The sequence below is a fragment of the Podarcis pityusensis genome, assembly GCF_964106645.2.
Source record: "Podarcis pityusensis genome assembly, chromosome: 3".
Lineage (NCBI taxonomy): Eukaryota > Metazoa > Chordata > Lepidosauria > Squamata > Lacertidae > Podarcis > Podarcis pityusensis.
Window position 1 is genome coordinate 65,261,768 of NC_138026.1, and position 16,078 is coordinate 65,277,845.

Below are 16,078 nucleotides of genomic sequence, written 5' to 3' on the forward strand. Positions count from 1 at the left end.
GGCTACTTCACCTGGCGGTATATCGCAGATGAAACAGCAGCCGCTCTGGCCCTCATAGCTCTAGGAGGTGGTATATTTAGACCACTCTGCTGAGGGGGCGCAGCCATCCGTCCTCAGTGGAGCAGTTTAATGAAGCCCCCAGCCTGCAGGAGGAGGCTTGATCAACTGCTTTGCAGCTGCACACTCCTCAGCGGAGCAGTCTAAAGAAGCCACCCACCTCTGCCTCAGCCCCACACAGGCAAGCCACCTCTTTGGGAGAAAGAGGTAGCCCACCTCTGTCAGGCAGAGGCAGCCCTGCAAACAGAGCCTGACAGGCTCCATGCACTTTGCTGGGGGAGGGCAGTCATCCTGGGAGTAAAGATGCAGCACGCCTGCTTGGGCGAAGGCAACCATGCACCTTCGAGGAAGCCCTCACCCCCCGCTCACCTCAGTAGCTTGTTCCCTCCCCACCCAGTGGGAGGAACAAACTGCATTAGCCCTGTGAGGCACTGAGTGAAACCACCTCATCTCCCTTGGTTGCAATTCCAGCCCAGCTCCAATGCAGCTTGTTCCTCCCTCCGTTTCACCATTGTGGTATATCATCAGATCGCAGTGTTTGGCTGGTGATACATCGCAATGTTGAAAAGCTGACATTGCACAGCCCCAATTTTGAGGTGACTAAGCAAAATAGTATCTAGTAAATGCTACTGCTAAGCTAAAGGACTGCTTCAAAATGCCCAGATATCTGCTTCACAATATAGCATTACAGATACCTCTTGGAAGTAAGCCCCATGTTATCCTTTTTTAAAAAAAAGAAAAAGTCAACCAGCTGGTTATATTGCGTTTTCTCTTGCTACAGATTCCAAGTGGAGGCCTCACTGAAATCTGTCGAAAACCTGTGTCCCCCGGCCATATCACTTCCATAGCCGACTGGCTGGTTTCTATTGGCCTTCCGATGTACTCAAGCTCCTTCATGGCTGCAGGAATTGATGACCTAAGCAAAGTGCCTTCTCTGTCAAAAACATCACTTCATGAGGCTGGCATCACAGAGGAGAGGCACATAAGCAAGCTTTTGGCAGCAGCAAGACTACTCAGTACCCTCAACCCAGAGACAATATAACATACTCTGAAACATAGCATCTGCCAGTTGGAAAAGCCAGAGTTTCCTACCGTGTCAATTTCATCTTTAATTTCTCCAGAAAGCTCTTTGGCATCAGGCAATGGAGGTCTTTGGGAAGACGTTGAGGCCCTTGTGTTTCTCTGTCAACAATTCACAAAGGAGAATATAAGAAGTTGTTTTGAGAGGGAAACGGTGCTTGCCGATTACCCCTTAAAGAAAAGGCACAGATATGTTAGTTTCTTAAAGACTGAGGCTGGCTTCGACCCATTTAAGAATATACATGTCCATTACAAAAAAGGGAACTTTACATCAACTTTTAAGCCCCAGGAACTTGGAGGAGTAGAGTTAGGTCTCTGTACTTTGGGGCTGCTCATTTGTTAAAGTGCAGCTCATTGATAAATCATGGATCTACAGTCCTAAGCAAACATAAACACCCCAGGGGGTGTTTTTACAAGTAAAAATCTTAAGCATTACATCTCTTCATAGTAGCTTATGTTTATCCTTTTCATTCCACCAATTCGTTTTACATAAATAAATAAAACTCCTTCCTGTGTTTGGTGGATTTTTTTCAGGTTTCTGAGCCTCTAGGTAGGCCAAAGATCCTCAATGGATTTAGTTATTGTGGATCTCCTTTTATGCCAGTGCAATTTCTAAGACCAACTCAGAAAATTCCTTATTTGTATAGAATTAAAGTCATTTTTATAACTGCTTCTTTAGCACTCAGCTTTTTATTTGCCTTAAAATGCTTTTGAGCAGTTCACATACAGCATTCATGTTTCAGAGGCATTTCGTTGTTGTCACTATTATTTGGCACCTGACAGGTTTGTGTCTTATAGCTGTTATTGTAGATTGTAACATCTGTTTTGTAAAGTTTTCTTTTTGAAGTCAGATTTTGGTTCTCAGGCTAACAACTTGTTAATGGCAGTTCGTATGCTGGTATTACTAAAAGGCTAAAAGATATTTTGCCTTGTGTATGTACATATATAATTATAAAAAAAGGTTTTTCATGTTACTTGCAATTTGGTGTACTGTATTATATTGTCAGTTGAAATGCTGCAGCTTTGACTTGGTATCCTGACCATATCAATGGAAAACATTGGTCTCTGAAAAACAAAATGTTATCCAGGGAAGTAAATTAACTGATAAGAAAATTGTGTGTCTGACACAGTACCAGAATAAGAATCACATTCCATTGTATTGATGGGGAAAACAAACTTTAAGCTGCAAAAAGTCAATATAATACCTCTATTATTGGGTGTTAAAATGACAATTAGAATAAAAGCCATCTGGGTGGCACTGCGAGAACAGGCTGCTAAACTAGATGAGTCTTTAGTCTGATCCAGCAGGGCTCTACTTAGGTTCACCTGGGATGCTGAAACAGCTTGTTCTTTCTTCCCCATGTTCTTGTTTTCTAAAACTATTAAACAATGCAGTGTAGAATCTCTTACTCCCTTCTGTGAATATAGATGAAGTTTATTTTTGTACATGGCCAGACATTTTGTATACCAAATAAGCTCAGCTTGAGTTCTAATGTATCTAGATTATTCTTTAGTGTCCATTAACAAGCTAAAATTGTAGAGGCTTTTCAGGATAAATAACAGCAAGTAAACTGGAAGATGTAATGAGCTCAGCATGGAATTGGAAACTCAGATCTGGTTCAAAGCTGCTTTGTAATTTTACGCAAGTCTCGTCACCTCTCCAACTCACTTTCTTTGTCCTGCCTATGAAAAGAAAGTAGTTTATACAACTTCTTAAAGCACATTCAACCTTAAGAGGAAAGTTGGGTGACAAAGGCACACAGCCTTCCCCACAAGTGTTTTTGACTTGATGTGCTTTTTAACTTTTTGCAGTATTTTTTTAAAGCTAAAAGCAAAAGTAATTTAAACAGGTGTCCAAAGCTGCTCTGGATTTTCTTTCCTTTGATGAGACATAAGGAAGAGAGATGCTTTAACAGGATGGCTGTAGAGAATGTGAGACAGTTGAATGTGGGTTTGGGGCCGGGGGCTGAGGGAGGTTAGTAAGTAAATTCTTTAACAAATTGACAAAAGCAGTTGTTAAGGCTTTAATCCAAATAAACTTGTTTAAAAGTGCATCCATTAAAGCACATGGATCAAGCTTCCAAAAGTGTTGAAGTGCACAGAAAGTTTAATTTTCTGAAAAGGTTTTCACTTTGGGCCTAATACCATGGGTCTGAAAGATACCAGCATAGGTTAGCTTCCACATGATGAGCACAAGCCAGTTGAAGTTAGCTCTTTGAAACTAGAGCATTCAAGCAATGAAAAGGGACTTCAGGGTGCTTCAATTTAACTGAATCATGTCCAGTATTTAAGCTTAGTATGCTGGGCTATGTAATATGGATACAGCTGTCCTCCCTGCAATCATGTTAATATGGACAATGTAGTTTAAAAGTACCGTAAATACATCCAGTATCCATACACAGACAATGACACATTGCTTTCAGGTCCACTTTCCATTTAAGTAGATTTACAGACTAAACCTGTGGATGTTGACCATAATACATTTTGAAGCAACAGGACTGCTTTTGCAATAGACTAATATGACCCTTTCTACCAGCATAGATATAAATATGGGTAAAAAAGATCACATGGTGCATGGAAAGTGAGGATTGCTTCATATAAAGAGGATCCAGAAAAGTGCCTTGCACCTGCAACTTTCTGTAGTGGCAAGTAATTGTGCACATTAAGCAGTTACTAAAATAAGTCATTTCTCACATTACATGTCAGTTGATTCATGTGGACCAAGTAGAAACATTCCTTGGTGGTAACATGTATTGTCTGTCTCCAAGACTCATGTGCAATGCTAATTCCCAGACGACCATTTTTTGTAGGGGTGTGCTTTACAATAGTATTTTCACACAGTAAAAAACGTAACATAGCAAGTGGCCCCTTTGACTTCTGACTGTCAAGGACCTTAAAGGTATATGTAAATGTACCCCTGACCATTAGGTCCAGTCGCGGACGACTCTGGGGTTGCATCGCTCATCTTGCTCTATAGGCCAAGGGAGCCGGCATTTGTCCGCCGACAGCTTCTGGGTCATGTGGCCAGCATGACTAAGCCGCTTCTGGCGAACCGGAGCAGCACACAGAAACGCCGTTTACTTTCCTGCTGGAGCGGTACCTATTTGTCTACTTGCACTTGATGTGCCTTCGAACTGTTAGGTAGGAAGGAGCTGGGACTGAACAATGGGAGCTCACCCTGTCGCAGGGATTCAAACCGCTGACCTTCTGATTGGCAAGCCCTAGGCTCTGTGGTTTAGACCACAGTTCCAGCCATGTCAAGGACCTTAGGACCCCCAAAATGTACCGCTTCCAACAAATCTGTTCAATGTATTCTGATGTGCACACAGCTGCCACACTTGGAAATAGTGTTCCATTTATTAAATGGAGAAAGTAGATCATGGACATTCATTTACATTTACAAATTTGTTACTGGAATTGAAGTTAATGAAGCAATGCACAAAGTACATCAGAGCACATGTCGTACACTGAATTTGGGTCATATGGTTGCAAATACATGTGGTATGACCAACAGGATTTTCATTTAGGTGCTATTTTTTAAATATTTGTTTTAAAACACAAACTGAGTACCTTGCAATATTTGTCCTTCTGAATCGGGGGCACGTATGTGAGATGTGGCCTGCGTCAGGTTTCCATCTCCTCCGCAGTTCCTCTGCACCCTCAACAGCAAGCTGCTGGTGGAGACTTTCCCTGCTGGAGCCTGTGAAAGGAAAGCATAGCCCTGAGAATTGTGTGAATAGAGGTATTGGTTACATGGAAAAATGTGGGTGGATTAGTGTGAATGCGGTGTCACCCCTCCATAGGCCCGTATGCAACCCCTCACCTCTTTCCCCTGACAGAATGCAGCCCTCACTTCAAAGTTTTTTCTCCTTTTTTAGATACACCCTCAAAAGGCAATTGCTTTTTAAAAGAGCAAACTGAGCGAAGGAAAGAAGCCAACAACAATTGTTCTTTTAAACAACAAAAGCAATCTAAATTTGTTAGGCTACAGAAGCTGCCTTACTGGTTCAAACTTGAATGAAAGGAAAGGGAAAAACCAGTGTTCACTCTTATCAAAAGCATTGTATACATTAATATCCCTAAGCCACATTAGGAATGGTACAATGCTGATTGCTTAAACTGAATGACAAAGGGGTAGAACTTCTATGCCTGTTTACAAATCGAGTGCAAATTTTCCTGATTTTTAAAATATATACATTGCTTTTAAATGTTTTTACAATTTACTCATCCTTGAGTTAGACTTTTGCTTACAGATTATTTTGGTTTACAGTGGTACCTTGCAAGACGAAAAACTCGCAAGACAAAAGAGTTTTTCGTTTTTTGAGTTGCTTCGCAAGACGAATTTCCCTATGGGCTTGCTTCGCAAGACGAAAAACGAAAATGTCTTGCAAGTTTGTTTCCTTTTTCTTAAAACCGTTAATAACCAGGGTGACTTTGAGGAGCAACTCATAGCACGCGGTGTGGTAGCCTTTTTTGAGGTTTTTGAAGACTTTGGTGATTTTGAAGACTTTGGGAAACCGTGCTTCACAAGACGAAAAATTCGCAAGACGAAAAAACTCGCAGAACGAATTAATTTCGTCTTGCAAGGCACCACTGTATTGTTGATTTAGCAGTTGACCATTTCAACAGTATATATATTGATCCTGGAAAAGCCTTAAAAAGTTAGGTACCTCTTAAACATTATGTACAGCAATGAACTCACTGTAAACAATAGCATGTTATTTACCACCATCTCCTTACATGCAGGATTCCAGGTAAATGTTGGATTGGAGACTGTCAAAATGCACAAAGCCAGAAGCATGTGCCAATTCAATACGTCTCTAGACATACAAGGCCACTTAAGTCTCCATGTCATACTGTTTTAGTTGGCATCAAATCATAACATTAGCAAGGTAAGGCCTGATGGTCTAAAGACTAGTAATTTTAAACCTGGCTTTGGTGCAAGTGGAAACTCTGGAAATAAGATCTGGAGCACAAATCCTTATTAACCCTTTTCACACAGATCTAAGTGCAGGAATAAAGGTCAATTCACCAAGTCATGGCTGTATATCTGTATTGTATTATTTTTAGTCTAAACGCATTGACGTCAAGCTAACTTTTACTCATACTCAAGACCTCTTTTTGGAAAATGAAAACTTTAAACAAGTTATGTAACAACTAACAAATGTTGCACTTTCTGTATATGAATCAATATTTAAATAACTTATTTTTCTCCATTTGCTGTTCTTAAATAATGTAAGTAGCTGTAATATACCAGTACCAATAAGTCTTTGCAGTTTGCTTCAACCTGAAAAAGCTGTGTATAATAAAAAATGAGAGAAAATGACGAGGGGGGGGAATCTTACGAATTTGTAAATATTACTGTGCTCTGTTACATTTAGCAAAAAGAGGAAACAAAAGGAATTTTCTGTGTATGAAAACTTCTCTATAATTATGACTTATTGTTCATAGGAAAATAAATAAATTCTCTCAAGCTCATGTATCTTCTTTGTTAGTGTTAGTAATTTTTGTTATAAAAGCTGAATTAGAGTCAGTAAGGTGCAAAGTTACTTGGGAAAGGGTAGGGAAGCTGTTTCAACCCAAGGATCACATGCCCTCCTAACAAACCATTGTGGGAGCACGCTAGTGGTAGTTCCAGAAGGAAATAGTGGGTGGAGCAACAAATGTTAAGTTACTCACTCATTCCTCTCTGTCCACCATCCAGACAACAAAGAGGAATAGGAGGGTGCAAAGCAGCTCCAAGTGAGGGGAGTGGCCTTGGGAGATTTCCATGGACAGGTAAAGAGGAATGGAGGGCTTCATTGAGTTTTGGGGGCCAGAGTTTTCCTATCCGCACAATAGGGTTTAGCGAAGAGCACTGCTGAATCTGCAGAGGCTGAGCATTGTGGGAGCCATGAAGTCATGGCAAAGGCTTGTAGCGCCACCTGGTGCCTCGCTGACCTCGGTGACCTGCATGTCCGTGCCTTGCAGTGTATTAAGTGCATAACCTTATATGGAGTTATGTTCCCCCTCTGGGCAGTAATTACCTTATATGGCGATGGGTGGGTAAAAGCCATGACCGGATGAGGTAACGTGAGACATTGGCAAACGGCCATGCGACAGGAGAGAACAAAGGAGAATAAAATCGGAGGAGGGTGGTCGAAGGAGCTGCTCATACCATCCTGAAAATATTGCTGGCTCTCTGTGTCTTTTTTCAAATGCTAAACAGTGCCATTTGTGACGGCTGGCTTCCGTCAGAGCATGAGCAGGGAAGTAATGAATATCAGCTGTTGATTCTTTTCTGATCTCCAGTGTTCCTTCTGTGGCTTTGGAGATTACAGAAATGTCTCCTAACTGGCATTCATGGATTTACATGTTACTTGAATTTATTTCTGTTTAGGTTGTCCATTGACCACAGTCCTCTGGGCCATTTATAAATATTTAAAAGCTACAAAAATTACTTTTGACCCAGGAAGCATGTTTGCCCATAATGCTAGAAATATGAAAAAGAGTCTTGCAAAGAAAGAGAAGGGCTGGAGTAAATTGTTTAGAAATTATTTATTATTTGATGGTGGTGATGACAATCAAAGATGCAGGCTTGCACTGGTAGTTCAGGCTTGGAATCATTGTAAGAGTTCACATTCACTTCAAACTGCTTTTCCCCATCCCTGCCAAATTAACAGTCAACTACCTCCACTAGGCTGCCTGGGCCCAGCCATCTGACTATATTATTGCAATGACTCCCAAACTGAGGATTAAAACTCACCGGTGTGTGATAAATTATCTCTTATTAACTCAGGCTAAAAGTATATTAGGTCCAGCATCCTCTTTCCTACAGTGGACAAATGGATGTTTTTGGTAGCTCACTACTGGTTTAATCTTTTTGTCTGTTGACATACCTCTGGGTAACCAGTTCATAATAAAAAATACACTATTTATAGAAATAGAATATTTTTAAAAAGCAGGTGGAAGAAATATTCCACAGAATAACAATTGCCCCAAGTATCCTGAACGCCACAGACCCGGAAATAAGTGTTCCTGTTTGCTAATGTTTTTCGGAAGCTGAACGTCCAATGCGGCTTCCACTTGAGTGCAGGAAGCTCCTGCAGCCAATCGGAAGCTGTGCCTTGGTTTTTGAACGGAGTCCAACGGACTCCTGGAACAGATTAAGTTCGAGAACCAAGCTACCACTGTAGCTGGTAAGCACCTGGTTCAAGACTACTGCTCTCATTTGTATGATGACCAGGCTGAATATGTAAGTCCATCAATTACAGTTAAAAAAATTCTCTCTTGGAAATTATCCTGGGCAGTTGCATCATAAATTCTTATTCAAAGAATGAACATGCAGAAGTCTACATAAGGTGTTCATAGCTACATAGTAAAATTAGATTTCGTTTTGCTGTCAACACTGACTCTGTAGGTTGTTCCACAAGAGGGCACTGTTCTGCTAACTAGAAATAGGACACTGGGCTTTTCCTGCAAGAATTGTGATGAGTTATGATACAGCCACAGGCTGTTTCCAAGTTACTTTTGAGTAACAAAATAGAAATAAAAACAAAAGCAACATGACAGCAACAGCAATTGCTTTTATACATTCCTTTAACTGGAAAGAATTATGCCTTCCAAATGGCTGCAGCCTGTGATATTTTGAGGTCAAGCACAAATCCTAGAAGTATTCTTATTTCCTCTATGTGTATGCACATGTGCACATACGAAGATCAAATCCAAGTTACTAGTGAAGAATGACATTCACATTCCAAAAATACAGAAACCACTTCCTGAACGCCATCTGCAAACCATTCAGTTCCAAAAGACAGATAACACAGCAAATCCTAAGTTAAAAATTGACAATGTTCTATTTTCCAAAGGGTGGAAATTACCCTATTGCTTTAAATATTTTTAATATATACCTGCCTTATGTCTATGAAAGTCATGCTTGGTTTCACTCAAAACAAGCCATGGATTCACATCATGCTTTGAGTGAAACAAATCATGATCCCTGGTTCAGACATAACATTAAGCCAAGAGTCATGGTTTGTTGCTCTCACTAGGCAAGCAGCAAAACACCAACAATGTTCATGTCCATGGTAAACTATGATATAACCATGACATGTGAACACAGCCAATATGTTCCTCATTCACATGAAATGGACAACAATATTAATTGGGCTGGGTTTCTTCCCTGCAACTTCTATATGGCTGGTTTTTGTTTTTAATCTGCTAATGATACATAATCTGCATAGCTTGAAAACCTCAAATTGCTATGGAAAAACATCATTGGTTCAGAATCTGCAGATGCTCAGATTTACTGCAGCTATTACTGTAAGCTTCTTTAAAAGCCTTTGCTCTGTGGTTTACTAGGGCAGTGTTCCCCAACCTTGGGCCTCCAGCTGTTTTTGGACTACAACTCCCATCATCCCTCGCTAGCAAGACCAGTGGTCAAGGATGATGGGAGTTGTAGTCCAAAAACAGCTGGAGGCCCAAGGTTGGGGAACACTGTACTAGGGCTCCAGCCTGCCCAGTTTCCTCCAGTCTACTCCAACCGGCAGTTGCTTTACACCATGTATCAAGCGGACCATCACAAAACCAGTATTCAGAAAGTTCATGCAATTTCAAATTCTGTACTATATCACAAACTAAATGATGCTCGTACTTATCACTCCCCCCACCCCAATCTCCAAATTGTACATAGTGGTCTCAGATGCAACAAAGCTTTAAAGAAAACAATAATCTCTTGAGATAAATTCTTTGGGTTATATCTAATGAAGCTGTCCTGTTGGTCCAAGTTCCGCCTGTGCAATGAGGTGTCCCCTCCCTCAACTCTCCCTGCCCTGCCCAATCTGTTCTGGGGGTTTCTCCAGCCCTTTGGAGCAGACAGGGTATAGGGAGAATAAGTCCCATTGCACTGGCAGAAGTCTGCCCCCTAACAGTGCATGGCTTCATATTCATGCAACCCTATGAATTTATAGTTGGTAAAAAGTTAAATGTTTTCTTGGAAGCTCACAGCAGTTTACTTCTGACAGAATCCAAATGAATCTCAACCGTGTATTTTCTCTATACCTGCTCAAGGTCTGCTGGGACAGCAAGAAAGCAGCAAGAGGCCTTGCAAGAAACATTTAGCAATAGCTCCATAAATTCAATCACTCTGCTCACCAGAAAAAGGGGTGAGTGGGGGTGATTTCCACTTATTCAAGTCATCGTAAGCACATCTCCCTCCCCCACTGTAGCTTAAGAGGCTGAAGTACATTCAGATTTAAGTATCTGAGACTGCAATGTTTAATACAAAGTAGGCCCCAATGCAGTAGAACTAAAGCAGGTTTCACAATTAAGCACAATAGTGTAAACAAGAAACAGAATTAAAGATCTCTTTGAATTGACTCACAGCTTGATCCTCTGACATCAGTGAAGTTGTGTGGCCTAGAGCTCGGCCCAGGATCCTATAGTATGCATGAGGGATTAGCCTTCCTACATGAGAACTTGTACTATAAAAGGTCTGTAACAGGGATGGGGACCCCATGGCTCTCCAGACCTTATTCAGCTCAAATTATCCATTGCTGGCTGGGACTGATGGAAGCAGGACTCCAACTCCATGCCTGGCCTATAATTACGTACATATATCATTTTTCCTCACCAGAGAATAAAATAGCCTTATTGCCTTGTATCATAGATTAGAGAATAAGGGGTTACAAATCAAAGTATGCAACATCCAAGCAGGCATATGTCTCTTTGTTTACACATTGAAAACTGGTTTGATTACAACATCTGGCTATGTCCCAGAAAGGGATGTCATCAGGATGGGGAGGCCTAGACTGACTTATTTGTTAGGGATGGGGAACTTGTTACTCTCCAGATGTTGTCAGTCTACAAACCCCATCATCCTTGACCACTGACCACGCTGGCTAAGAGTGATGGGAGTTGGAGTCCCACAACATCTAGAGGACCTCAGGTGGCTCACCCCTAAGCCACCTTTGTGGCACAGTGGGCCTTTAAGTCACTGCACAGAGACCCAGATTTAGTAGACATTAGAAAGTGCCACAGTGAATTTGGTGGACTGAGCTGTAGTTTACTTTGGCCTATGTGAGGGAAGACTGGCACACAAAGTATATTTGCAGTGTGGTCCACACTTGGTTGTGTTTTTCCACCTCAGAGTTGTGGCCTCTCAAACCCTCCTGTAGGGTTTATTTTTGGACTTGGGCAAGACCACTCATGAAAGCTAGCTTGAAGCTAGCTTTCAGAGAATTTAAATAAACTTCAATTTTCTTGGCTCCTTACTAAAGTCTTCTGTCCTGAGATGATGAGGGATGGAGTTTTCTAGATTCATTAAATGCATACTGACTTGAAATCAGGATGCTGACTTGGCTAATTTACTTATTCAATTCCAGGGTTTAATTTTATAGATGTCTTTGTAACACAGGAAAAAGTCTGGAGCAATTTGATGTTAATATTTAAGGAAGAGAAAAACATTACATAAGGCAAATTACAAGAGCAATTGGCTCTGTTCTCTGTTTGGGGGCAAGTGATAAGTTGATAGTGCCTTTTGGCTCTTGAGACTTTAAGAGGAAATGGCAAGCTATCTGAAGTGAGAAAGGAAACATTCCCGAATTATTGCCTACTTTATATACATTGAAATATCCCACTTTGAATGCTAAATGGAAACAACTGCCAAGTTCCATCTGGTCCCAGTAAACTATTTTGGCTGTGATTCAAATGAGCCTGTAGCACACATACCAGAGATAGCATGTGTGTGTGTGTGTGTGCAGCTGGAAGTCCTGGGACTGTCTCTAGGCTCCAGAGCAGCCCTCCCTGTCTCAAAACCAGACCCCCCCCCCCAGCTCTCCAGAAAGGCACTGAAAGTGGTTCGGTGCAATGTCTGTGTCTCTTTGTCAAACATTTATTGCAACTTGTACAGGAGAATTTCCTACCTTATTACAGCCTTTAAATTTAATCTTTTTTATTTGCTTTTTCATAACAATCTCTTATATTTTTCAACTTCTCCAAATTGTTTTAGAGCTGGTGTTTAAAATTTAAACTGAAGGATCAACTGTTGCCATATAAGCTGCCTATTTATTAAGATCTCCACCTGACGCCCTATTATGAGTCCCCTCCCCTGCCAGAGGAGTTGTACTGAGGGGCAGTGCCTATGAGCGTCTTATTTGCTATGCTATTCTCCAGAGATACTTTTTATTATTCATCGGTGACCCATTCTTTTTCTGTTCATTGTTTCAATATTAAATTGTGAAGGCACCTTGAGCACATTTCATGGGAAGCTGAGATTAATTTTCATAATGGGTGGCTAATGGATTGAAGTTGAATCCTGACAAGACAGAAGTACTGTTTTGGGGGGACAGGAGGCGGGCTGGTGTGGAGGACTCCCTGGTCCTGAGTGGGGTAACTGTGCCCCTGAAGGACCAGGTGCACAGCCTGGGAGTCATTTTGGACTCACAGCTGTCCATGGAGGCGCAGGTCAATTCTGTATCCAGGGCAGCTGTCTACCAACTCCACCTGGTACGCAGGCTGAGACCCTACCTGCCCGCGGACTGTCTCGCCAGAGTGGTGCATGCTTTAGTTATCTCCCGCTTGGACTACTGCAATACGCTCTACATGGGGCTACCTTTGAAGATGACTTGGAAACTACAACTAATCCAGAATGCGGCAGCTAGACTGGTGACTGGGGGCGGCCGCCGAGACCACATAACACCGGTCTTGAAAGACCTACATTGGCTCCCAGTACGTTTCCGAGCACAATTCAAAGTGCTGGTGTTGACCTTTAAAGCCCTAAACGGCCTCGGCCCAGTATACCTGAAGGAGCGTCTCCACCCCCATCGTTCTGCCCGGACGCTGAGGTCCAACGCTGAGGGCCTTCTGGCAGTTCCCTCATTGCGAGAAGCAAAGCTACAGGGAACCAGGCAGAGGGCCTTCTCGGTAGTGGCGCCCGCCCTGTGGAACACCCTCCCATCAGATGTCAAAGCGATAAATAACTACCTGACATTCAGAAGACATCTTAAGGCAGCCCTGTTCAGGGAAGTTTTTAATCTGTGATATTTTAGTGTATTTTTTGTTTCTATGGAAGCCGCCCAGAGTGGCTGGGGAAACCCAGCCAGATGGGCGGGGTACAAATAATAAATTATTATTATTATTATTATTATTATTATTATTATTATTTAATTATTTGAATACAAGTGTTTGACATGGAACACTCCAGCTATCTTCACTGTTTGCTTCTGAATTTTGAGAAACCCAACTAATTAAAACAGTTGCTGCTATAAAGCTTATTTGTTTATTTGTTTTAAGAATTTATAAACCACTTAATATAAACTAAAGCTATTGGCCTCAAAACTAAAACCAAGAATTCAGCTGAGGAAGGCTTTACTGGGGGGGGGGGGAGGTCTTCATCCTATTTCTAAAACAGAGCAGTAACTATCTATTCACCAAGGCAACAGGGTTCAATAATGTTGGTGCCACCACAGCGATACAGGGGGGCAAAAAGGTGTCTAAAATAAGCTGGTCCTCAATTGGTTTGGTCTTTATGAACTAAAAAGCAAGATCTTAAACCTGGCTCAGTAGCATACAGGCAGGCAGTGCAATTCTTTCAACACAGAGCTGCTTCAAAACGGATTGGGCTGCCTCCCTAATCTACAGATAAAAATCAAATCTTGCAGACAGTGCACATCCCTGTCCAGGAATCATCATTGTTGGCATACAAATTGAAGCTGGCAGAAATCACTCTAAGCCATTGAAAACACCTAAGCTTCCAGCATTAGTGACAGATCTAGGTGCACTGCCAGACTGCAAGCCTGCTCCTTCACAGAGAATGCAACCCCATCTGGAACAGGCAATGGATCAGTCACTCAGACCAGGCCTAAAGGTTTCCTGCACAAGGTATAAATGTTGATCATATTTCTCATCCCAATATATATAGCCCTGAGTCTTGACTGTTTCTATAATCAGTTCTGAAAGTTTAAACATTGGGGGGGGGCATAGCTCAGTAGCAAAGGATGTGCATGCAAAAGGATAATAGGATCATGGAGCTGGAAGGGACCATGAGGATCGTCTAGTCCTGCTCCCTGCAATGCAGGAATCTTTTGCCCAACATGGGGCTCAAACCATGAGATTAAGAGTTTCATGATTAACTGAGTGAGCTGTGCCCAGATTTATTTCCCAGCATCTCCAAGTAAGGCTGGGGGCCTGCTCCATTCTCCACACTCCTTGTAATATATAGTAGTTTGGTTTTATCTGGGCTATGTTACATTGCGTATTTTGTTTATCTAGAAATCATTTTAGATATTTTGTGTGTATGAGGTTGTATGGTTTTATTGTGTGTGGTGTGATCAACTGTAATCTGATTTGCAAAACTTATGGGTTGCATTTACCCCTGTCCATGTGCAAGATGGGGCTGCAGAGGGGAGGGGAGGGGAGGGGAGGTAGGTGAAGACCTGCTAATCAGGAGTGTGCAGGGCAATTAAACCAATTACCTGGGAGGAAGGTCTCGAAGCAGAGGCTGGATGGCTATCTGCTGGGGATTCCGTATTGTGCATTCAGTATGGGGTTGAATTAGATTGTCTAGAAGGCCACCACCACCCCAACTCTACAATTCACATACATTATCTCACTCCTTCTTCCAACAGCTCTGAAAGAGAGGTCAATATAGTGTGACATGAACAGAGCTTGCTAAGAGCCCCATTCTTCCTTTATGACCACAGTGATGTCAACAGATTGCTACAAGGCTGTCAATACTGCAGAATCAGAGTCTCTGAAGAGCTTATTATCATCAGCGGCCATTTCACCCAACTAATGCCGGTGTGGGCACAGAATAACCATAGAGCCCTAGGTGACAGCAGCAGATGGAAAGTGTCCTGTTCCCCATTCTCTGAAAACTGTCTTACCACTCTGCTGCAATATGGTAAGTGGTCAAAAATAAATCTTCCTGGCCCAAAGAAAGCAGAAGGATAGATTATTCATCTTTCCTATTGTGCTTTAAGGGTTCTCTATGCAGTCACAAGTGGCTTCTGCAAAGCCCCACAATAGTAAAACTGTAATTTCCCAGCCCCTTATTTCTGAATCCTTCATTAAACCACCTTTAACTTCAGAAATTCAATCGCTGTTATAATGTGGAACCTGAAAAGAGAGGCACTACAGAGCTGCAGAGTTAACATCTGTATAGCAGGAATCAGACCAAGTGCCAGAGATGCTCCAACATTATTATCAGAATGTGACATTAAACTCATTAGGGGGTTCTGAATATGCTGCCATGCATCATTAGCCAAACAATGAATGCTTAAGGGTTTCCTCAGACACACTGTATAATATGATAATACACTTAAACTAAAGTGATATTCAATGAGACCCCTGAGTCCTATTTTCAGTTTACTGCATGAAAGTAAAGAAAAGCAGCTGTGCCTTGTAAAGGCAACACAGCAGTTTCTTACCCAAGTGCATACAGCCATCTACCGGTGACCAGAGGAATCAAGCACTATAAACACACAAGAGAGAACTATTTATCTTGAATTTTAGGTAGCGTTGCTGGTGCATTACAATCCAAAAATGCCAACAGGGTTAAAGGAATGGGAGAGGTGTTGTGTAAAACCTAACTAGGGCAGGTCATGCTTGGTACCAACCTTGGCACCAGGTTGCACCAAATGCTGCAGGAGGCGAAAAGGGTGGGCTCATTCCCCATGGAAGGCAGCTGCTACTTGGTTCAGCACTGAGAAAGGACACAAGGCATTGAACAAAAGTAAAGGAAAACATGGTAGCCCTTACACTGGCAAAGCTGGAGATGGATTTTAGGCGATCACCACACGTCAAGACAACTTGCATCATATTGCCAGCGGTTAAGAAACATCCAGCATGGAGCCTGGCAAATATCCTAACTTATAATTGTCAAGTCTACTCCCCCCACACATTGGGAGGTTCGGTGATTATTCCTTCTAAAGTTAGCCTCCCACTTCTGCATCTGTTAACTCAA

At 42.0% G+C, this 16,078-nt stretch overlaps 1 protein-coding gene across 6 annotated transcripts in view; it reads left to right on the forward strand.

Moving 5' to 3' along the window:
* The window catches only part of SASH1 (SAM and SH3 domain containing 1), a 554,241-nt gene extending 547,771 nt beyond the window's left edge, over nucleotides 1-6,470 (forward strand). For all 6 annotated transcript variants that reach the window (XM_080998541.1, XM_080998543.1, XM_080998544.1 and 3 more), the window contains exon 20: nucleotides 839-6,470. In XM_080998541.1, coding sequence (XP_080854667.1) covers nucleotides 839-1,099 — 261 coding nt within the window. In that variant the 3' untranslated portion in view covers nucleotides 1,100-6,470. The remainder of the gene's footprint in view (nucleotides 1-838) is intronic.
* The last annotated feature ends 9,608 nt before the right edge of the window (nucleotides 6,471-16,078 follow it).